The sequence below is a fragment of the Poeciliopsis prolifica genome, unplaced genomic scaffold, assembly GCF_027474105.1.
Source record: "Poeciliopsis prolifica strain line A6 unplaced genomic scaffold, Auburn_PproV2 SCAFFOLD015, whole genome shotgun sequence".
Classification (NCBI taxonomy): domain Eukaryota; kingdom Metazoa; phylum Chordata; class Actinopteri; order Cyprinodontiformes; family Poeciliidae; genus Poeciliopsis; species Poeciliopsis prolifica.
The window spans coordinates 2,214,325-2,239,764 of record NW_026562390.1 but is presented as its reverse complement, the minus strand read 5'-3'; the positions used below and the strand labels follow the sequence as shown (position 1 = coordinate 2,239,764).

At 38.1% G+C, this 25,440-nt stretch overlaps 1 protein-coding gene across 2 annotated transcripts in view; it reads right to left on the bottom strand.

The window, feature by feature from the left end:
* lrrtm4l1 (leucine rich repeat transmembrane neuronal 4 like 1) overlaps positions 1-25,440 on the bottom strand; it is a 59,757-nt gene that overhangs the window by 10,259 nt on the left and 24,058 nt on the right. Inside the window, exon 2 of one of the 2 annotated variants that reach the window (XR_008606636.1) lies at positions 21,688-23,382. Coding sequence is in view for 1 of the 2 variants with exons in the window: in XM_055040563.1 (XP_054896538.1) it covers positions 21,752-23,382 (1,631 nt within the window). In the remaining variant the exon portion in view is untranslated. The remainder of the gene's footprint in view (positions 1-21,687; positions 23,383-25,440) is intronic. The other variant, XM_055040563.1, reaches the window with a different exon arrangement.

Sequence of the window (25,440 nt, the reverse complement as noted above, 5' to 3'; positions counted from 1 at the left end):
CAGGGCCGACGCATTAAGCGAGACGTGAACAGCGCGGTCCAAAGGTAGCGCACCGAGATCTCCCCGAGGAAATCTGGACCGGCGGATGAACGCCGGGAGCAAACCGAGCACATCCCTGATGAGACGCCTCAGCATGCAAGTTTATTTATGGGTGTGCATGATCATGCATTTTTATCTGTGCTTGAGTGTTATGACTTATGATTGCTGTGATTTAGGTAGGTGATGGATGGCACCATTAGGAGCGGCAGATCCTTCCCCTTAAGTCACTCTCTGTGTATATCACCTTGCTTGCTATAAATTGTGCTTGATGCATAAACAAAGTGTTTCTCACCATTTGTAAAGGACATCAGTTTCTTCACACTTCATGTTTGCTGGAGGCTTAGAACCTAAATAATACCTCTTATATGGATACTTATGGAAATTCATGCAAAATCAAGAAATCCTCCACTTTTTTGCACCAGTACTTAATTGGGATTTTGTTGCAGATTTTTCTCAGAAATTGTCAAAAGCTTTCCTACTTGTTCTAAACAGCTGCCTCAACCTCAACTGATGTCAGATTGTAGTTCACGGACTAAACAGTGAGTGATAAAAAGTGGCATTTACCGTCATGAACAGGTGCAAATATTTTAAATATTGGCTGCACAGTGGTGCAGTTGGTAGCACTGCTGCCCTGCAGTAAGAAGGTCCTGGGTTCGATAAGAGACATTTAGTGCATCTGATTCTATGTTCTTTCAGACATAACCTTGTTACCTCAGTTGTAACTAATTGTTATTTGAGCTCAGTGGATGTTTTCCCTTTTTCAGACCATCCTCTGTGTGAAAATGTCATGAAACATTCAGTTTCTGAAATATTCAGACCACCATCTGACACCAGCAGCCGTTCAGATGCTGAGTTTGAACCTCTGCAAGTCGTCAGCACAACCTCTAAATCTGGATTGCTACTTGCTACTTGTGTTAGCATTCTACTGAACAACTGTATCTAATAAAGTGGCCAGTGAGTGCATGTCCCACATGTACAACTTCAAATATGAAACTCTTCTGAAAATGAAACTGTAATACAACTTAAATTGGAACGTTAGCGTCTAATAGCAACTCGTTATTTTTGTTTCCTGGATTTTTTTCTTTGCATTTTTTGGCTCAATTAGCTTACAAAGAAGCAAATGTTGTAAATACTATGCTGGTTGAGAATCTGGTAGCTTCAAGATCTGCACTAATTGTTCATTCTTGCCAACCCAACGAGGTAATTGTTTGAGCTTAGCAACAACTGAGGCAATTCATGAGCAAAAAACAAAAACAAAGACCCATCACACATACAAATAGGATTTGCTGATGAGAAAACTAATCCACTGAGTTTTTCATTAGGGTAGAATGAGCCCTTCAAACAGTTCAGTAAACAGATTTGAACTATTATTCGCCATAAAAGTGCGTCAAATATATTCGATACACCTGTCACAAAGAAAGAGCAGATTCAAGGAGCCTTGCCAAACTTATCCTAATTATCATATAATCTTCTAACGCGCACAATATATTCCAATTGTGTTAAATAAATGAAAACCTCCAATTAGGAGAATAAAGTATAGCTATGCCAACAGTTTGAGCTTTACTTATAAATGTGTAGATTCAGGCTTTAATGGTTTGCTCGTCTTAAGAAAACGATGAGTTGCTTTTCTCTAATGGTTTTTCTTGTAATTATTCTAAATCTGTCAAACAAGGAGGTTGAAAAATAGTGATTAACGCCCCGGTACAGCCTGACAAACAGGAGTTATTCCCAAACTATCGCCCTGATTTAAACACAGAAATGTATAACGCTGAGAACAGTAGGTTCTATAATTATAAACCTCGTCAGATCAATGTTGTTAAAAATTGATTTTGCTCTTTGAGCAAAATATGCTCATTAGGCTCCTGAATATCTCAGAAAAAGCACATTTCTTCCCCGTAAAACTAAAGCGGCTTTAATGTGATGATGCGTTCGAATCCAGCGCCAGGTGTCTTGCCGTTGGGTGGACTACAAATGAAGTCAGAGTTCAGTGTCGTCATCTCTTGCCCCATTTCTCGTGTGCATTCAGTTTTTCAAGAGCCTTCAAAGTACAGTGCACAGAAGAAGTTTCAAACATTTCAGTGAATTTGGCTCAGCTCTTTAGAGAACTCCAGCTGCTTCATGTGGTGTCAGACAGACTGCATAATGTTGAGATCTTTGGGTCGGAGCATCTGTTGCAGGATTTCTCTCTGTCTGTGAAGCATCTATCGATGTCTGAACCGAAAGCCGCTCATTGTTGGGACCTGTGGGGTTTTAATCGCAGCAAAATTATTGGCTAAATTTAGCCAAAACAAGCAAAATCACAGAATAATTTGAAAGATTCCCACATCTTACTGTTACAGTTTTTTTTTTACAGTAATTTTCTGTATCTTCATGATATTTTATCATACCCGCATGTATAACCTGCCATAGTACAACATATTATATCATACTTTTGAAATGTGCTCCCTATTTACAGAAAATCACTAAAACAAAAACCTGAATATCTTCAAGAATAGATCTATTTTTACAACACTTTACAGTAGAACTGCATGATATAAATGGTATATGATAGAAATGATAGAAATTTGGCCTACGATAATGATCTGTAGCCTATCGGCTAACTGCGGTAATGCTTGGCGATGCCATAACTGGCTGATATCAAAACAAAGGAAGTGGGAAGCAGCATGGATGAGAGGGAAAAGGAAAAGCTTGTTAAAAGGCAGATGCAAAAACAAATTATCTGGATCTGGTTTGGGTTTAACTTCCTGCGGCCTCAGCGCGATGCTCAGGAGGAGCGCAGCAGATGTCACAGTCAGACAGCGGAGAAACGAGGGCTAAAAGCGCATGTGGGATCGACGCAACCTCCACCGCGATGTGCACGGAGTAAAGCTTTCTGAACCCAATGAACACCATCTCTAAACTCTCCAGCAGCTGCAGCACGATGCTCAGGATTTGTGCGGCAGATGTCACGGTCGGAGCCGGGTGACGGCCTGACGGTCTTTCTAGAACTACAAAACTTCACTTCGTAAAAGTGCACATGGGTTCAGTGTGACCCCACTGTACCATGCATAAAGCGAAAAAGAACGTGGGATTTAAATGATTCCATGTGCTTGAATACCAGGAAAGCTGCTGACTAAAAGCTCCAGTCACAACACTGGGAAGAAAAGGCAGGATTACATTAAAGTTATTCTTTTCTATATAGAGATATATTTTTCCTTTCTTTCTTTAAGTTAGATTTTTTTTATTGAGATCATGCTGCTGTATATGATTGCCAATGATAGGCAGCATTAAAACATTACGGATATATATAACATCTACAAACACAAGTGTTAAATAAGTGTTTACTCAGTTAGTCTGTGATTTTGTTTTCCATTTCAGTAACATTTTAATGGGTTTTGAATAAGACTGTCATAAAAGTGTCATTTGGTAAATCATGACACTTTTTATACAAAAGTTGACATTATTCACTATGTCTGATTAAACTTTAGCTTTAATAACATAAAGCGACGTAATTTTTAAAGTTTAACCAGTAATACTTTAATAACAAATTCATGTCAGATCTTGATTTCTTGATTAATGACAAGTTGTCATATGGAAGACATTTTGAATAATGTCAACTTTTTATTAAAAATAAAAGACTTACTCATGTTTATGACAGGTGTTATTACATGTTTATAACAGGTGTTATTACATGTTTATGACAGTTTTATTCACAATTTGTCAAATAAAGTCTCTACTATAAGTTTTATACCATAATATAAATTTAATGCCATATTGCACATTCCTACTTTATAGTAAAATTTATTGTGTAAAACTGTAAAAGTATAAAATCTGTGCCTGGGTTCGGATCAGACGTTTCTGTGAACCCTGTAGAAAGCGGATCAACCCTGGGCTTCTGCCTGCATACAATTAGATTCTTCTGGACATTTTAACAACAAATATTCAGAGTCTACAAATGACTTTCTGCGACCCTTAAAAGAAGCTCTCCAACAGTCGTTAGAATTGTGTCACTTGCATTTTTATTTTCCCATTTTTTAGATTTTTCTCTTCCTCTTTCAACTAAACCAATACCACTGATGCAATGCAACGACTTTCTGCATGGAAAATAATCAAGGAATTAAATAAGTTGTCAAGGGAGGAGAAAGTCACCCTGAATTAGAGTTCATGGGCTGTAATTCTGCGGCCGGAGACCGTTCAATTAATCAACGTTCTGTGGGCATGAATAACTCATTACCAAAGACCCACAGAGGAACCAAACATGTTATTAGTGATTTTATGTAATATTGAGCAAAACGGTGCAGTCCTCTGAGCGTACGCTCGTTCCTAGTCCTAAACCCACTGATGTGGGTCGACTCTGGCTCATTAGATCTTTACAAGAAATCAAACCCTGCACTCATCGACCTACTGAAATACAATTCAGTCTCGCTGTTCAAGAATACAATGCGCTGCGAAATGATGAAGTGTGATGGAGGTGCTATAAACACTCGGGCGGCGGTTTGGCAACAGCTGGAAGGAAAGATTTAAATGAAAATGTTCCATTTGGCAATGTAATGGTCATCATATAAAATCTTCTTGGATGAATAATTACATTCTGTAAAGACATATATTAGTGCAGACTTATTGTATTAAAAGTAAAATATAAGCCAAATTAGTGGAAGCCTTTTAAACGGGCAATTCTTCATCCATGATGTCGTTCTGCTGTGGGTTATAAGAGTCTTTTAGTCATTTATGCGACTATGACTGGACTGTGGTGAGGCATTTGGCCAGAGCAAAAAGCCAGATTGCATTTTGGCAATCCTTGAATAAATATGATGCAACAAGAAGGACACAAAGCAGCTCTTTAAATATTGATTTAGAAAGAGCACAAAAGGTCAGAAAGACGAAAGAGTTTTGAGAAAAGTTCTGCCGTCGTTTGAAACTGAAACCGAAGTGGCTGGAGGAAAAAGAAGTTCACAACTTGAGAAAACCAACAGCAGAGATTTGTGCACTCAACAGAACGGATGCAACGTTAAAGGTTGAGGACAAATGAAACTTTATCCTCAGTTTATATTTTATGTAAAGATTGTCAAAAAAAAAAAAAAAGATTTTTGTGAGTTGAACAGTGGACGGTTCAGAACTCACAGATGTTTCTGTGAAATTTATTCACCAAAAATTCACCTTTTTGGCAAAGCAAACCTGAGATATTCAACAAAGTGATTCAGCTTGGGAGCAACTTTTATTTTATTTGCTGCTAAAAAGTGAAGATTAGGACGACTGTAGATGCTCTTCTTTAGAGCCAAGACAGTTTCCACGCTGTATATTAGTGAATATTGAGGCATATTTGGTGTTTGCACAAATAAAATAGATATATTAGTGTTTTAGATGGGATTTCAAATATTCAGCTGTTTGCTGTGACTAAAATCTGTAAAACTGAACTCGGCTAAAATTGTAGAATTACAGAATAGGTTATCAGATATTTCCAGAAAATTTCGTATAGGACAAAATGTGAGAAAATCTGATGTAGTTTAATCTTAATTTCAGGCTTCTTTTGAAGCCAACATTTAAAAAAAAAGATTGTACTTGTATTTCTCATTTATCTTACTCTTCTTACCAGCTCCATTTTTTTTTTTTTTTTAATGAATGTGCTTCCTGGCATCAAATTGCAGACTTATTTACGCGTTTCAAAAAAAGCTCCCATCCCACGTGTAACACTCTTCCATCTTGTGAGACGGCACGCTGTGGCGTCTCTTACCTTCAGTCACGATTTAGGCAAATGAGATGCAGTCGCGTTGAAATCTCGTGATGGGGTCATTTAAGTCGCACCCCGTTCGGTCTGAAAAGCCCCTCTGGGCGCCCTGGAGGCGTTCCGTCTTAGCGCCGGGTGAAATGTTAGACACAGCCGGCTGCAGCTCGGCACACACCTCTGCCTTCGTCCTGTTGAAGTTTTCAACAAACGCAAGCGCGCCGCTTCCATCACAAGTCATGCATGTTGGTGCCATAATGGGAGCGCCTCCATGTTTGACAGATACGGTGATCCAGGGCCAGGAGCTCATCATATTTGCTCGTTCAGTCAGATCTTGGCAGAACATTCCAGAATAATAATGACATATTTAAAGCTTCGAACCTTTAAATATCTCATCATTTACAAAATGACATATTTTACTAAATTCTGCCGGGAAGGACAACTGATCTTCTTTTGGTGTTTCTTGAAGACATTTCAGGTTTCAAACTCATCTGAACTGTCATTTTTAATATTTCTATTTGACAGTTAGTCTGATTTTCTCTCATAAATGATAAATATAAAGCTGTAAAATATCCCTGGTTTTTGAAGAATTTTGCAGCTAATCAAATTAATTCTTTTGAAATAGTTTTAATAATTCACAAGCATTGGACGACGTGTTCAGCATCGATACCAGAATGTTTTTTTTTCCCCCATAGTCATAAAAACACAATGGCAACAACTGTGTGTGAACAATTATGTCTTTCTTAGCTTTCTGATTTACTGACAGCTCGTCCATCTTGACTTTTGAACATCGCCTGCTTGTTTTGGCTTCAGCTTTTCTGCAACTCTGATCATAACCACCCAAAAATGATGAATTCTGGTCGTCAAATGATCCTTTATTTGTTTCATATTTTCCATTTTCAGTTACTTTGTCCATTCTTGCTATCCTCATTAATTTGATGATAGAGAAAGAAAAAAAAATAGGGCTTCTTCACACTTCCTCAGCTTGGTGAGATGCTTAAACTTGGAATGTTATTTTTACCTTACACCACTCTAACCCTGCGTACTTAAGTTGTTAGGGGGAATAGTTGAACCACCATGTGTTAATGTTAGCTGAAGACTAAATCTGGCCATTGAGGTCTCAAAAAAGAGCTTCCAGCTTTAAAAATGCAAATAGTTTGAGAAAAAGAAGTTATCAACGCAGCATTTAGCATATTAATTTGAGGCTGTGGATAACAGCTTCACCTCATTTCCAGTTTACAAACACCATTTCTAGGTGTGACTTTTCTCATTTAAAGGTATCTGACGCCTTGAAACCCTGATTAAACTTCAGCAGCTGTGATTACACTGCTGCAAAACAGGCCAGAGATTAAAAACAAGCATAACACATTTTGATATATTATCACCACATGTCATAGACAAACAGCGAAGGGAGAGTGCGACAATATTACGTGACTTTCATGTTCATAAATCCCTGCTCAAATTTAGCTTCGAATTATTTGAGTTTGAGCTTCAGATCAGCGAATCAGGCAAACAAACAACAGGAAGTTCTGAAAATAAGGATGTTACTACAATAATTATGGTATTTAGACTTAAAATCAATGCAAAAAGTTCAGTCAAATCTGCCATGTTAAGTTTCTCTCTATTCTGAGAAAAGTTTGAGCAAAAAGGTTTAATTATGGTATCTGTTACACTTTTAAGATATTTCTAGAAATAAGATTAATTTTTCTTTTCTAAACAGTTCGTCACATAAAATCCTGATAAAATACTTTAAGTTTCATGATTGCAATGTGACAAAATGTGAAAATGTTCAATGGTTCTGAACATTTATGCAAAGTATGTCGCACAGTTTACAATAAGGCGAAAAGTGCAGCTATAGGATTGTGTTACTCCCTAAGTGTCTTTTTTTACTCTTTCTATACACTGACATCATCCACATCTCAAGAATGCATCCTGATTTTATCCGACATCAGAATATATTCTTAATATTTAATCCAAGTTATTTAAATATTTCTCTGCAGGATTTGATTGATGCATGCAGAGCTGTGTGTTTTGTGCATCACTGATTTTTCTCCAATGTGGAATTTGCAGATTTGTTTGGATTTTAACTCTTTATTTTGTTCCTTTTTCATTACAGAAATTTAGTTGTGCAAAATTTTAGTTTTGCAATTAATTATTTGCCGAATAAATTAACAGTTGCCATGCTCCAGTGATGATGTTCAGTGTCTCTGAATGCCAATAAAGCCCACAAGGCTCATGAATATGAGTTTTAAGCCTTTTACTTTAGTTTGAGGCAATTTGCTCCTAATTAGTTGGGATTGTTTGACATAATATGATCTGATATTAAATAACTTCCAAAGACCTGCAGGAAACATTATTCTCATTTTCTTCTTATTCCTCACGACTGGTTGCTCAGAGTTGCCAGACGGGGCATTTGTGCAACTAAAGCCACTGCTGTTTCTGCTGGTGACGGTGTCACATGCAGCTGTTGGTAAATGATGTTTGGGATGTGACATGCAACAGAAAGCTGAATGTAAACAATATGATGTCGGGGATTTGAACTCTGACGTCTTAATGTGTTATTTGTAATGACGACAAACTGGGAAACACAAAGAACTTTCTTCTAAGCTGTATTTTTTTTAAAAAAAAGATCAAGTATTTATGGATAAACTCTGCAGTTTCTCAAATAGATTGATGTAAATGTTGTCCCGTTCCTCCTGACAGGACGAGTGTTAGGGGCTCCTGCACCTGACCCACAAAGGTCGACCAAATCTCTTTTTCACAAATCACACTAAATAATAAAGACAGAAAAGCAGAGTCCTTCTCTCGTATGATGCAAGAGAGGAGGAGGATAGAGATTCCCAGGTTCATTAGGTGTGTGAGGCTTCCAGAGGAAGTGAAGCAACCATGTTTGCTTCATTTCTACTCATTTAGCAAACGTTTTAACCATTTAACCTGCAGTCTTCGTGCGACGCTCAGGAACAGTGCAGCAGATGTCACGGTCAGCCAACCGGAAACATTATTCTTAGATTCTTCAGTTTGTGAAACCACAAGGGAAAAAAGAAGCTGTCAAACCAGCGAGTCCACCAGCACTGCACATACTGTAAAAAACTCCAGTGGGGTTTACTCGACCCCTGGTCCATTCAAACTCCACTTATTCGTTTAGCCAGCTTCACTTCATCGTCACATTTAGCTTACAGAAAGATGCCAAATAAACTGAGCAATAAGTTTTAGTTTTAGGACGTACACGTGTTCACATCCACAAACTCACACGGCTGTGGGCTTCATGCAGGATGTACAATTTTTAATGTAAAGAAGGTTAGATAATAAAAGTCCAATAACTTCTTTACTCAAAGGAAGGTATGCTCAGAAGAGTACAGCAGCAGACGTTGCTGACTGGCAGTGTAGGGCTTTGGAATCGTCGCTTCAAAACATCAACTTAGTTGTTTTTTAGCCACTTTGTAGCAAATTAAGCAGCATGGTTAGCATCATGATACATCTGGAAGATCTGTTTGTCTGCTAACTTCAAACGACACCCACATCACAAGATGCTGCCCAATTAAGTCAGGAAGAGAACCAATGTTTTCCCTACAAAGTCACAACTGATGAATTTCTCAAAATTAAGTCAGAATAAATGGTGTATTTGCATTTTTATATTTTGCCCCAGATTTGGTGTGGATTAGCTTCATCAGATTGTGATCAGAATTGGCACCTTAAAACCGGGATGGAACCTTTTGTTTGGTCTTGAGCCAGAAAAGGTAGAATCAGAGACGAGATCCGGCCCGAAAGCTGAGGCCAAATGTCAGGTACAGGGATGGAGGAACGTCTCTGAGCAGATAAATGAAGCCTTTAAAATATTTATCCTGTTTCCCTGCACAGGTTTAAGGTTCATTCGGTTGGGCGCCATAAGGACGCCTGAGGACTCAGGATGAAAGAGATTTAATAATAGTGCTTTTTGGCTGAAACCGTGAGTCACAACCCTTTCAACAAAGCAAGCAGGTCTTGCAATGGCTTGCTTTCAAGTATCATTTCCACTGAGGCACGACGCCATTTCTGTTGCTTTACCGTCTAAATCTGAGCTTTTTTCAAACTCAGAAACACTGAAACTCATCTGAAATGTCATTTTTAATATTGCTATTTGACAATTAGTCTGATTTTATCTCATAAATGATAAAAATAAAGCCGTAAAATATTCCTATCTAGGTTTTTAAAATGCTTTGCATTTCTTTTGAAATAGTTTTAATAATTAACAAGCTACGTGTTTCACATTGATTCCTGAATGGTTTTATTTAAATGACGACTCTAAATGATTATGTCTCTGTCAGCTTGTCCTGACTAGTGAACATTGGCTGCTTGTTTTGCTTTCATCTTTTCTGGAACCCTAAACATAACCACTGGAAAAATATGCATAATTCTGGTAAATCCAAAATCAAGATTAAAACCATTCCTGAACTCTAGAATAAAACATGAGCCAGCACTGTGTAGATCAGACTGATTCGGCTGCTACACGTTCTTCTGTCTTGAAACATTTTTGAGTCTCAATAAAACGCACTGAATGGACTGACACGCTGTCCGCCTTTCGCCCAATGAACGCTGGAGATGGACGCCAGCTGCCCTGGCAACCCTGCAAGGATAAACGTGTTCAGATAATGGATGGATGGATGGAAAATGCACGATGTTGAAAATAGAAGAGCACAATCCATCACTCTCACTAAGGTGACACTGTAAAGTAAAGTTGGCGTGCTTCCAGTGGCCTGTCTGACTGCAGACTATTAGACGTCCGCTCCACAAATCTGTCCTGCAGAAAGACAAGAAGATCCACTGACTGCTGAGCAAAAGCCGTGTGAGATGTTGGAAAATGCTTATAGCTGCTTATTTTAATAGTTTAAACAACAAATCTACCTCAATATGCAGGAATACACAAACCATCTTAGCGTTGGCGCAGAAGCGTTTGGGGTTTAACCGAGAAAAATGGAAAAATATGCATAATGTTGTTCCTGAATTGAGCATCTTTGGAAACACCAGCTACTAGCATCTCAGTTAGCATTAGCTCTGCATTTTCATTGAAATATTTTAACAAAAATAAATCTGCAATCAGGTGAATTTTCCAGGTTCACGTGTTTTCCACAGAAAAGGTCAAATCCTATTCATGTGTTAAATCAAATTGAGGACCCGCAGCCAGACTGAAAATAATCTAAAGCTGTGAATCCCAACATAGAAGCTGCTGCTCTTCATTAAAGCGCTTATGAAGCTTAAAAGAAAATGTTCTTCCAGGTCAGATCATTATCAACCAGTCTTTGCCGTTCTGCGTCGTGTGTTTTCTGTAATAACCTGAACATCCTGCATACAGTTGGCAGGTTTGCTGCTCAGTTTAATTGTAATGTCATGACAAAGTGACTAATTTGTTCCCACATGCATGTACATGAGCTTTGAAGTTATTAAAACTGTGGCAGAACGAGGTATTTCTGTTTTTCCAGGGCGAACAACTAAAGGTGGGTGGGTAGATGCCACTGTTATCTGAGGATGAAGTACACAGCGGCTGCCAAAAGCCCGCAGCAAAGGGGGGCAAGTAGGAGATTAGAAAATTCAATTTAGGGCAAAAGAGGGGGTGGATCTTTTATATAAGGTGCCACTGAGATGTTTTTTCCTTCTCTGTCAAAGACGCACACACACACACCACACACATGCTTTTAAGAGTCTGTCATAGGATCTTTTCTCCGTGTTTTGGTCGTGTTATCTGTTAACACAGAGGATCCCTGTTTGTCTTAGCTGCAGGGCCAAAGCAACTAATAATACGCAACTCACCAAGGTTCGGGTTGACTATGTACGACTGCATTTCAGTGTGGGAGACAAGACAATGTGCCCGGGGCAAAACCAACAACAAAAAAAAAGAGCTATCTTACAATTTTTCAGTACATGCATCATCATCTGGCGCACCCTCGGTGGGATGCCGCTTGGAGAATGACCCAGCAGTCGAGGGAAGAGGGCATGAAATTGGACCTCTGAGAAAGTGAAAAGGTTGCGCTGTGGAAACAGAAGTAGCTCTCACTCAGGGCAGTTACTGGCTCGGCGGTCAGTCCGACTGTCTTTTCTGACCCTCCATACTTTTAAATCAATACGGTACAGATTTGTTTTGTCAGTCTGAAAATAGCAGCTGCGTCTCTGCTATTGGCATGTTGTATTGTAATATCACAATAATACATATAAATATAAAATATGTATAATAAGTACATGCTAACTCTCTTTCTATGGAGCTAGCATAGAAAGATTTTGAGGTTTTCTGCTTTCTTCCCTTAAAAATGCAAAAAAATACAATCTATATCTTAAATTATCTAATTTTGGGCAGATGAACATCTGGTTTTGAGGAGCTATAGTTAAAGTGTCTAAAAATCCCTATAACTACCAATTTTAAAAGTTCAAACAACAAATATTTACTAATACGTAGAGTGGAAACCGTCTTAGCGCTACCACAGAAGCTATCATCTACAGTCTTCCTTCTCTCCACCAATCAGTAGCAAGGAAAACGGATGTTGCTCCTGGATTGGCTGCTGGATTAGTTACAATTTAGTTGCATTTCAGAAAAATCCTCATGAATCTGGAAGCACATTTTGATTTCCTCTCAGCATAAAATCTGATTTTGTTTTGTTTTCTTAAGTGTCAAAGTCGTGGGAATTTAACTATTTCTGTGAAATGCTGTCTGCTTTCAGCTACCATGGCATCACTGCGCTTTAACGTCTCAGAAAGAGACGAGTCTTGAATTATTACTTTGCAGATAAATTCCCTGTTTTTCACTGCACCACTTTATTTTCTCATGGCTCTGATATTGCTAGATCAGTTTCTGGTTTAAAAGCCAGATTTGATCATCGCTGAATGGTTTCTGAAAGCCTTTTAATGACTCAGGCTTAAAAACGTCATCTTGCTCCGTTTTCAGTCAGGAATTTACAATTCAGATTCCATTCAGGAGCAAATAAGCTTTTCAGGAAAAGGAGAGCAAATGAAATGAGCAGCGTGAGACTCTTCGTGAAACATATTGCGTTTTCTTTTTCTCCTGAGTTCGACTTCCTGCCTTTAATCTCCTAATAGTTGTGATGAGTTAGAGGGGAGCAGGAGCAGAAAATGAAAGTCTACCTCTAAATGGTTTTTGGAGCAACGCCTGTCAAGTGGAACAGGACTGAAGGGAAAATTAGCCAGAGGCTCATGCAAGGGAAGCACCGTGGGAGATTTCTGCAAACCCGTTTGGGGAAAACGGATACACTTTAGTCTTCCAGAGAATTTCAGGAAACACCAAAGAGACGCGGCGAACTGGCAATGCTGCTTTCCCCCCACATTTTTTTTTTTATCTCATACTTACAGAAATATACATATATTTACACTGTCAGGGGTTTTACTTTCAATTTGGAAAAAGCCTTGCAGAAGTTTCCCTTTGAGATGTTTCCCATTTTGTCACGTTGCAGCTGCAAGCTTCATAGTTTCATCTGGATGTTTTTATGGTGAACTGAATGTTTTTTAATTAGGAATATCCATCAATTTTGCACAGAATTTGAATAAACATAATTTTTCTCAAATTAAATTAGTCAATTGTGACAACGTTTGTCATATTACACCTGATTTAGTATAATCTAAATCACATGTGTCAAACTCGAGGCCTGGGGGCCAAATCTGGCCCGCCAGAGCTTTTCATGAGGCCCTCAAGTCTCTGGGTGCCAAATTACATCAACCTATGGAAATTCACATTTTTTCTCATTAATGCATAACTGGAAACGATTGAAAACATTTTTTGACTCCCTCCAACAGGGGGCAGTATTGCCAGCCTCAGCCGTAGTTCATGTCGTTAGTCTACGATTGATGTGACAATCAACAAAGTCATAATTAAATGCAAATATTGTAAAATTCCTTGAAGATATTTCTAAATTATCTCCACAAAATTTGTGATTTTATGCTCAAAAATAAAGAAATCAATCAAAAAACCCTAGTAGAACTCAACAATGTGAAAAGATATTTAATTTTAAGAACTCCTTATGAAAATAAATAGATATTTATTAATATTTTAATGGGTTTTATCAATACATTCTAGCATTGATGGTCTGGATTTGGCCCCAAAACAAAAATTTAAACGGTTTTGCCTTTTTAAAAATGTTCCATCCACAAAATAAGACAAATAATTAGTTATTTTAAATCTTAAGGGTGCTGCAACAGTAGTATTACTACTAAGTAGATTAATGTTCCCTCAGCAGCAGCAAACACAACCATCCTACCCACAGCTGTGACTCGTATTTTAATAAATGTGTGGGTGTTGACACGGCAAACTGAGCTCACATTTTCTAACGGAATATGTTAATAAATAGGAGCGCTGCTGATTGTGACTGTTTGGCAGGAAGTCAAAAACAAAGCTGATTTATGATGGTTGCTTCCAATTCGGTGTCTCCATTAAGACCATATAAATGGTGCCAAAGGTTGAAGGTCAAGACAGCTTTTAGACAACGAGATAAATCACTTTTTTCTGTTTTAATACCCTGAAAGTGTTTCACAAACTTGTTCATACCCTTTACTGAAGATGACTTATAAGCATACGATAGTGATGTGCACAGAACAAAACTTCTTTAATTATTATTATTTCACATTAAACATCTGCCAGGTGTCCTAGTTCAAGTTTAAACTAATTTTAATTAAGTTAACTTAGGTTAAGTTCATTTAAAAATAACTAAATTAATTTATTTTATAAATATATTTATGTATTAAACTTGATAAATACATTTAATTTATTAAGTACATTTATTTAATACATTTAAGCACATTTATTGACTTGTTCAATAAATGTAAGCACATTTATTTATTTAAATGCATTCATTAAGTATATTTTTAATTAATAAAAATGTATTTTAATTTTTATTAAGCAAACGTTTTATTTTTACCTGATAAAATTTCCTAAGTTTAATAAAATTTTTATTTTATTAATAAATGAAGTTGGTTTAACTTAACTGAATTAGTTGTTACCAACTGAAGCAATTGAATTAAGTTGGTTCGACTAATTTTTTTTTCAGTGTAGATTTCAGTTTTTGTGCTGCAATAATCTGGAACAAACATCCAGAAAACTGCAAAGATGCTGAAAGCCTGTGTTCCTTTAAGTAGAGGCCAAAATTCCTTTTAATTGGAGTTTTCTTGTTTTGTTAGTAATATTAGCTGCAACATCATTCATTTTAGTCTGTCTTCCAACTTTTAATTACTTTCTGTAACGATGCCACCATAATGTCATTGTTTTGCATTTGTAGATGCATTTGCAACAAACTGTTAAGTCCTATGCATCATCATGCTTAATCCAGTATTTCTGCAGATTTTGAACTGAAAACATGCAACAACATAAATGCCGTTTGGGTTAAATAAAGTTTTCTGATCAATCCTTTCGCTGATTTCTTCCTTTCTTGGTCCACTTGTAACAGAAACTGACAGCAGCTGCTTAAACGTAACTCTGTGCAACTCCAGGTGAATTTCAGATCGGTTTTAGGATTTCGGTCACGTCGGCAGCCTGTCAGTGAAGCAACACGTATCTGGATTTGCAGGGCGGGTTTGTGGAGGCTGTTTGTGTTCCTCCTGCTCTGAAAATCTTTTAGTAATGAAGCGACAGCAGAAGTGAACAGTGAACCGTTTCTCGCTGTGCTCAGACGCCGTTGTGCGTCAGTCTCTCTCCGAACCTCTCAGAAGTCTTTCCGCAGCGGGGGAAATGTGTTCTGCCGGCTTTTGTTCCCTCACGTCGCCATCCGCCGGGATTGATGGTGCTACGCTGAGCCGTAATGAAAAGCCACAAAGCCAGCTGTGCAGACCTGCAAAATGGCACTTTCATCAAACTAAACAAGGCTGGCGCCAGCTTCTCAATTATTTAAGGTTTGAAATAAGCAACGGCATGGAACGCTTTTGAATCAATGACTTTGACACCCATCAGTGATGTTAAAAAGACGAGAATGTTATTCAGAAAATGAGATTTGGCTGATGGCTACGTAGCGAGAGACAATCCTCCAACACTGATTGCTACTGAAATGTCAGAACATTAACTTTTTTCCCCCTGACAAGCTGCCATGAAACTACATACGCATCAGGCTAAAACTCTCTTCACATTGCTTCAGTCATCGCTCGATCAAGTCTGAAGTGGTTTGGTCAATACATTTAATTAAAAAGCGTTGGCACTATAAAATAAAAACCTTGAATGGAGACATACTGTAAAAACCAAACACTTTAAATCAATAAAATTATCTTTTCTGCAAAGCAAAGCCTTCCTTTTATCAGTAAAACAAGCATCGCCGTGGATTTAACATACGATCTTAGAGCAGGGCGCCGCACGACTGAACCGTTCTGAGCGTCCGACACGTTGAGCCGTTATCAGCTGTCACCGTTTGTTTGTGTTCAGGAAGTGAACACAAAATGTCCAGCAAAGATTGCGGATATTTTTAGTTATTAAGGATTTTTTACATTTATAAATGTACCCAAAACATTTGAAACTGTGGGTTCGTCTTGTACGAGATACGAAGAATCCAACTGTTTCGTTGCTTGCGATTGTTCGATTTTTTGTTTATTATTGAGCAGATAAAATAAAAAGGCACAAAATGTTATTTTTAAAGCTATTTGATAACATTTGCGCGTTTGCACGCAGCATAATTTTGGCTCTGGTGGCGAAAAGTATCAAGCATGGCACAGGAAATGGTTTGGAGAATAGTGAGCTCTCAACTAACATTAAAACATGTTTCATTGTGTATTTTCTCATGTTTCAAACACAAACTTTGAAGTTTTCCTGGAGGTTTTCCCTCTAACAGCCCAGAGCAACGTTCCAAAGAAAAGTGGAGGATGCAAATTTGAAATCTTGGAGTTTGTTTCCCTATATGAGCTTTTTTTAAAGCACATAATAAGAATGTGTGATAATAGATTAAATATGCAGGTCCTGGCATTCAGACATAAACAAAATTTAAACTGTTGCATTTGCAAAAAAGGTGAAAACCTTCTGGTTGAACGTGGAAACATAAACCATGGTGATCATTTTCAGAGCTAACATTTGTTTTGCCCTTTAACTGCCCTGGACGGTGCATTTAAAGCACTCTTCTACTCAAAGACTCGGGCACTGATTGCTTGATTACAGGCTTCCTTCATGAATCTTTTCCTTCACAGGCTGAAGCAGAAATTGTGGGTTTTACTGCAAGAATCGTTCAGAGATCCAGAATTCGACACTCGGCTTCTTTGAAACAAGTCTAGTCTCATCATGTTTATCTTTTGAAATGTTTGCACATTGCATATCACAAATTTTTCTATTTCATAACAGAGCTCCATGCAACATCAGTTGAGTAAAGTAGCTGCATTTTTACAGCATCTGCCTCTTCAAGCTTTTCTATTTCCACAAAAAAAATGTACAGTCTTGTTTTTATTTTTTACTTTTTTGAAAGAAAATGATAAATTAACTTTCTTACATATCAAACTCATATGTGAGCTTGATCTGATTAAGTACAGTTAAATCAAGACAAAGAAAACAAATCTCATTCTTATGTGGGATTCCTCAAGGCTGCATTCTTGGGACACTTTTATTATTATTTGCTGCACACGCTGCAAAGAATTAAAGCTTAAAAAAGCCAAAAATTAGCTAATGTGGCTGTAGCAGAGACTACAGAAAACTACATAATAATCCCACATGCTATTAAATAACTGCTCTCTCTCCATCTTTAGAAAATAAAATATGTAAAAATCCTGTTATTGTTCTGCGAGGCACTAAATGGCTTTGGGTCTATCATCAGTGTTCCAGAAATTAGCAACAATAAGCAATTTTAAGCATTTTATGTTCAGTTTTGATGATGAAGAATTAAAACTGAGGGCAGAATTTCCCCTTCTGGTTGGGAAACAGCTTCAAACATGCAGCTACAGCTGCAATGGAGTGGTTGTAAATGGTGCACTAGTAATCTATTTACATAAGCACACCACACTTTTCAGATTTTTTGATGCAAAAAAAAATCCTTTTTCCATCCTCTTTATAATTATCCACTAATTCATCTTCTTCTCCATAAATCCCCAAAAAAACACCAAAAATGCCTCAAAAAGCTTCTTTTCCTGAATCGGTCTTATTTTTTAATTTATTTCTATTTTTTTTTCGCTTCACCGTTGAAAGATGTCTTCAGTTTAAGCTCCACTGAGCTTTCAAATGCTCATTCAACTCTGAAATGAGAGGTTTAATGCACTGGAGCCTCAATGTAATATCCTCTGTGTGAGAGTCACACTGTTCTTGTGTTTTGCTGCTTCTCTCTGCATATCACAAAGTTCTCTTTATGACCTCAGTCAAACACTTATGCTGGACATTTACATATAATCTGGGGCAGGGTTTTCCCATGGGGCTGCATTGTGCAGAAAACTGTGTTACAGTCAAACATAATCGTAGTAGAAACTCTAAACACTTCATGCAAAGAAAACTGTCGGTAGCAAATGCACCAATATTTCATTAAATAACTTGTGATAAACGCCACTTATTTAATTTGGGATCGAAAGTTAAAAAGCTGCTTTTAACTTGAGTTTTGCTACGTTTCTCCCAAAAATAACAGCAATTTGAATTGACATGAAAAACACAAAATCTTACCAAGTATTTTTGATCTAGTTTCAAATATCTGAAGTAAAACTTAAAAGTGACTTTACAGCAAGATATAGACTTGTTTTAAGTAAATAATTTATAAATGTTGATGAAAAGGTGTTTGTTCCAGATAGATTAACTACTAAAGTGGAAAAAAAACTTATTAAGGTGATTATTTATATAGGACATTTCTAGCAACAAAGTGATTTAAATGAATTAAAAGGAAACAAAACAACAAAACCAAAAGACAAAAAGGTTAAGTATTATTATTCTTACATGAGTTTCTCTACGTTTTGCTGCGATATTAAAAGCTAAATGTTGGTCTAAAATACTAAATTCCACAATTTAGTAAACTAAACAGACAGAAATGGAGCAAGCAGGACAAAGGAGGGAGAAGAGAGCAAGAGAAAAAATGATTTATTTACTTAAAACAAGTCTTTATATTTTACTAAAAAGTTACTTTTAGGTTTGTTTTGTCTTATTTGAAGAGTTCAAAGCAATTTGCACAAAAAATTAGACTAAAAATACTTGGTAAGACTTTTGCAGAGACGAAGTTCACATACTAATCGTCTCCTTTAGTGAGGCGATTAATCCTTTTTCCCAGGGTGAAAAGTTTATAATAAAAAATGACATTTGCACTTATAGAAAATGCACATTAACTTTGTAAGATCAAATTGCGCTGATCAAACTGCGCGGCACATTTGATCCTGAAGAGTTTCCGAGCTGCACAACACAGACTTCATCCGATTTCCAGTTCTCCACGACTTAAAGGCGATTCTTTAAAGAATCCGTCAAGCATGTTTACTTCAGGATGGAAAGTCTGAATTGGCCCCAGAAAACAGCCAAAGATGCCAGTTTGAAGGTACATTAGTGACGCATAAAGTCCACACACCTTCTTCAAAGTAGGCGACACAACACATAAACCAAAGCAAGAAATAAAACACATGCTCATGTGGAGGAGGGAGAAAACAGTCAGGCAGTATCCAATTATTCACTGCTCTGTAAAAATCACAAGATTATGCGCCACTATTATTTCAAAAGGACGTTTTGTGAGACTGAACTACATTAAAGATGTTTGTGTTTGTCCAGCTAAACCCAAAATTATTCAGACCTCCAGCAAGTTGAGTTTTTTTTTTATGTTTAACAGAAACGTTAACGTGGGTTTCTGACTCGAATCTGATTATTTTTTACAGGGAGATAAAGATTCCCAAAAATCTAGTCGGAAATCACAGGATGAAACGTTTGATTTCTGTAATGTAAAGGAGAATACGATGTTAAAATGTACATATAGCAACTAAGTTACTTATTTTGCATATTTGTATAAAATTTTCAGGGTTGTTTTTATTTTAATTGAATTAAAATAATTTTAAATCCTAATCCGTAAGGCATATTGAATAACTTTGGGCTCAACTATATTTACAGGTGCATCTCAAAGTTAGAATTTAACCCAAAACTTATTTTGAGTGCATTTTCGTTCAGATGATTTCAACAGACACAGATTTATGTCTTTTGAGCGTAAAGCTAAAAAACCCAAAATTCAGTTTCAGCTCCAAAGGAAAATAAACCAATAAAAATTATTTTGGCAAAAGAAATTTTATATAATTGACATGTTGTGGCTTGCATGATTAATGTGAAGACTGCTAAAGAAGAGCATCGAATTATAGCGGATTAATAGAAAGTTGAGTGGAAGGAAAACATGCGGCAGAAAACTTTAAGGAGAAATAGGCCAGGATTGCTTCTCAGATGTCCAAAGGAAATGCATTTCATTTTCCAGCAGAACCTGGCTCATGTATATGTGATCATATCACCACGACACACAACTGTTACCATGGTTACAGCCGTGTTGCAGTTTAAAACCTCATCAAAAATCTACTGACTGGACAGCTGTTCCGCAAACAGTCACTCATTGTTCAAAAAACTAGATGTTCAGACTCTTGTAATAGTGGAAATATTGCTGGAAAGTAAAAGTTTAGCAGGAAAAAGAAATCTCCTCAGGAAGCCCATCAGTGTTTATGTCGTTTACTGCAAAGTCAGCGCAAAAAAGAAAAAAGATTTTAGAGCATGTCTAGTTTTCTACTGCTGTCAAAGTTTATAGATGCTGATTAAATTTTCCAGCAGGGCTTGGCATCTGCCCACACTGCCAAAGGTACCAATAACTTGTTTAATGGCCGTGGTAATAATCCTGACCCGAGCCCCATAGAAAACCTTTGGAGCATTGATGGAGTCGTTTATGCAAAAGGAGCCTTGACCAACTATAGAGTGCAGGGCAGATTTGTTCAGCACCAAGAGAAAAAGCGATGACATTAGCTCCTGCTTTTGCACCGTCTTTTTTACTTGTGCTTTTTTTCACAGTCAGCTTTTGTGGCTAACTTATTTAAATCAGCACACTTTCCAATCACCGTCTAAGTCAAATAATCCTTATTGGGCTGAATTGACAAAATGCAGTACTTTAATTAGAGAAAGCCAGATAGTTTCAGGAAGTAGATATAGGAAATAAATATCGGTATTGCTATCTATTGTCGTCCAAATGAGTTTTAGTGTATCGGCGTATCAAGTATCGACCAAAAATCCAATATTGTGCATTTCTGATCTTTAGTTTCCAAAGAAACTGAATTCTGGGTTTCTATTAGCTTAGCCACTGTCATAAAAACTAGCAAATGAAAGCTTGAAATTCATCCCTCTGTGTGAGTTTCCGTTTTAGAAATGAATTGCTGGTCAACAGCCAAGAAACTGTCTTTGGTTTTTCAACCATTTCAGGGTAATTTTGATGTGCTGAATCTGAAAATCACTTCAGTTTTGCTCAATCAGGTCAACTTCCTGAACTAAGCTCCATAATTTGGACTGATTACTCTTGGACTCTAAAGACGGACTTCCCTGCGATGCGTTCGGAGAAAAGGAAGTTCTTGTCCTTAATTTTGCACAATGAAGACGTAATTTTCAATTCACATGTACTGACCCGCGTCAGTGTTTATCACTCAGTTTTGTTTCAATTAATATACTCTGCTGGAAAACGATTTGTTTTTAATCATGTAGATTGGATTTTTCTGAATCAAATCAGAACAAAAGCCTGACCCGATTGAGGAAAAACGGGTGTCATTTTTTAATTCAGCAATACAAAATCATCCTAATTCAATTGAAAACAACTTCCGAAATAAATTTTTTTGTAATCCAGTGTTATATTCCAACTTACTGAAATGCACCAAGCATGTATTTCTCTGACCTCATTTTGCTGAGTCATGTTTGTTTTTGCTACCTTCAAGTGGAATAATTGGAGACATCCGACGTCTGAGGTTAAAGGTGTGAACAGTGAGGAATTTGGGGTGTAAAGGTGGAATTTCAAGGGTGTCTTTTCACAGGGCATACTTGGTGAATTATTTACCTCTCTGTTGAGCCTTGTGTTTGATTTAGACTTTTTATTTTTAGGCTGAGGTGATGGGTCATACCTCACACTCCCTGGAGCCAGAAATTGTGCAAGTGCAGGAGCCAGTGCCGTTGCCAAGCACCTCCAGTGCCTCTGGTGTGGCAGCGGGGTTGTAACTCATGTAATACTCTTGGAGTTGGGAGCTGAGGTTTTGCTCGGGCTCTGGGCTCTTTTTGCGCCGCTTCCGCCCCACCACTGACCGCTGCTGCAGCAACCGCGCAGCGCCGGGGTAGCGCCGCCACAGCACGTAGATGATGGTCAAGATGAGTGACATGGTGAAGAAGAGCGCCACGCTGCCCACCACCACCTTGTGCAGCGCCATGTGCTCCATCGGCGGCGGCGAGATGAGGGTGGGCCGAGTGCGAATCGCCGTGTTTCTCGTGTCTTTGCTCATGGGGCCTGGATAGGTTGGATGAGGAATTGGTCGAAGTCTGAAGGGTGGGAGGGGGCCAAAGGTGCTGGTTGGTGGGGTCGCTGGCGAACCGCTGGTGGGGGCAAAGGTCGGTTCGGCCGTGGCGTCAGAGATTAGCTCCGGCATCGGCGATGGCGTTTCAGTCATAAAGTAATCGTTCTCCTCGCAAATGCCGTGGTTCCGTGTGACCTCCATGATTTTCTCTCCCTGGAGATGCTTGGGGCTGCTGCAGATCATGGTGGTGTCTTTACTGCCCCGGAAATTTCTCAACCAAGCAACAAGGGGGCAAATGCCCGCTCCACAGTCCCATATGTTGCCAGCCAGGCTGATAGTGGTCAGTGAGATCCAGGCCGTCACAGCCTCTTGGGACACGTTGGACAATTTGTTGGACTCCAAGTTCAGGACTTGAAGGTTGGGTAAGCAGTGGAAAACAGCCGGGTCCAGCGTCTGAATCTCATTCCCAGACAGATCCAGTTTCTGCAGAGTGTACCAAGTCCAGGGAAGGCCCTGGTTGACCACTCTGATGCGATTCCACTGCAAATAGAGGGATCTCAGATTGGCTAAGCGTGGAAACAGAAAAAAATTGATCCTGGAGAACTGGTTGTGCTCTAGATGCAACTCCATCAGCCGTTGCAATCCCAAGAAGGTGGTGCGAGTGAGAGCCTTGATCCGATTATAACCCAAATCCAGAAACTCCAAACTTCTGCACTCCAAAAACGCTCGAATCGGGATGTTGGAGAGACCGTTTGAGCGCAGGTGGAGGTTTTGTAGCTTTCGTAAGCCATGGAATTGACCCGGCTGCAGGATTTCCAGTTTGTTGTAGGACAAGTCAAGGCTACGAAGGTTGGGGACGCCATGGAATGTGGAGTTATGTAGAGACGCGATCCGGTTGGAGCTCAGTATCAACTCTTTAAGCCTTCGAACTCCCTGGAACGCTCGACTGTCCACAACTGAAATTTGATTATGGTCCAGGTAAATCCAAAGAAGCTGTCCCAGGTGAGCAAATTGGTAAGGTAGCAGGGCGCGTAGTTCATTGTAGCGCAGGGAGAGACCCTGGCAGCCGACTGAGATGTTTTCCGGCACTTCTAAAAACCCAGAGGAGTCGCAGTGGATGGTTTTCCCCTCGCAGCGGCAGCTGTTGGGGCAGGTGCGCTCACCAAAGCTGAACAACAAGGGAGCTCGCAGGAGCAGGAGCAGAGGGAAGAGAAAGCATGTCAGCCTTCCATCACACAGCAGCGGACCTGAGAGCAAACAAAAACAAAATCAGGATTAGGAAAATCAAGAGACGGGAGCAACAAATATTGAAAAAGAAAATTAAATTGTTTCGAAACACATGGACTGGTTGAGCTGACCAAAACTTGTTTATTTCCAGTATCAGTTGGGTTTGTAAAATTTAAAACGGAGAAGGAAATCTGGAGGATTGTACAGCTCCAGTATTTCAAAGATCATCAAATAAATTTTATTTTCAGAGTTTCAAAAACATTCTTTTTTTTTTTTTTTTTTTTTTTGTAATCAACTAAATTCAGCTTCACAAAATCAGAGCTTTGAATTAGGACACAGAAACTCTGATTGGTGAATTTTAAGTGAAAATATTTTGTTTCCAGACTCCTGCAGTCACTTTTAATAAAATAAAACAAACCCTTTGAGTCAAAAGGTTCATTTTTTATTTATAGAGTGGGGTGCCTGTAACACTTTCCTTGAATTCTTCACACAATATTTCTTGAAAATTAAGTTTCTTGACATTTACTCAGCATTTTATGTTTTATGAGTCACAGAGCTGAAATTTGAGACGGTAGATTTCCCAGGAACCTTCCTGGAACAGGAGTAATGTCTGCTCCCACCACAATGCACTGAGCGACAAAAGCGACTTTAAAAGGTTGTGATTTACTGGCCGCTAGTTTCCTTCTGATTTATTTTTCTGTCCATGCAGCCAGGATGCAGCATATTTCACATAATCACACCACTGTGTCCAAGATAACAGGGGAAAAAATCTGCAATCATCTGTTTAAAGGTAAGAACTCACTGCTGCTTAGAGAGCAAACATATATAATAGCACTAATAAGAGTAAATACAACAGTCTGTTGGTTGAAAATGATTTTTTGATCATATTTGGAAAACATTAGAAAAATTTTGGGTTTCCATTCATTTTTTTCCTCTGTTTTTTTAATAAATGTTCAATGTTCAAGTCAAGCTGTTGACCTTCAGGAAATATTACCGTATTTTCCGGACTATAAGTCGCAGTTTTTTTTTATAGTTTGGCCAGGGGTGTGACTTATACTCCGGAATGACTTATGTGTGGAAATTGACACATCATTATATCACATCACGTTATTTTCACACTAAACCACAAGAGGGCGCTCTAGGCCTGTGTTATTCTACCTTCGGAGTTAGCAAAGTTGTTTATAAGCGACATTGAGGACAAAGATTTCATTGCGTTTAGTGATTTGAAGAGACACGGATGGTTTGGTAAACGTGTTAGCATGTTATTTATGCTATAGTTATCTGAATAACTCTTAATACGTTACGCTAACTCACCAGGCATGTTCTCAGTTCGTTGTTTGTCATGTAACGTTAGCATACCGTGCAATTATTCAGCCTGTTGTTGCCTCTATTATATTTTTTTTTGCCTTTCAAGATGACATGTCTGTTCTTGGTGTTGGATTTTCTCAAATAAAGTTTCCTCAAAAATGCGACTTATTTTTGTATTTTTCTTCTTTATTATGCATTTTATGGCTGGTGCGACTTATAGTCCGGAAAATACGGTAATTATGCTATTTATTCTTGGAGATTTCACAAACAGTAGAGATCTTATTTTAATGGATTACAATAAATATGAATCTAAGCTTATACTCCAGTCAACTCGCTAAATCATAATAAAATACCTTTAACAACTGCTGTTGCAAGTTTCCATAGATTTTCTGAGATTTTCCTCTAAATGTGTTTCCAACTGTGAGAATAAACTGAAACGTTTATGAAACAAACAAAAAAGCAAAAACATTTTGATTCTGTTTAGTATTTTACTGAAAGGTTTTTATATTTCAGGACCACAAATCCTTTAAATCTAGACTGAAATCCCACCTGAAATGTCTGTTCCTAGTTTTTACGACTGACTGTACGCCGTGTTTGTGTTTCCATGGCGTAACGCGTTGTGACCTACTGAAATGCTAGAAAAATAAACTCGATTGATTGATTCAAACTCCCCATTTTAGATATTTATTCCTGTCTTTGTTTCCTCTATTTTCTCTAATCTCGTTTTCTGGATGAAGACAAGTGAAGACTGCTTATCTCTGCATCACAAT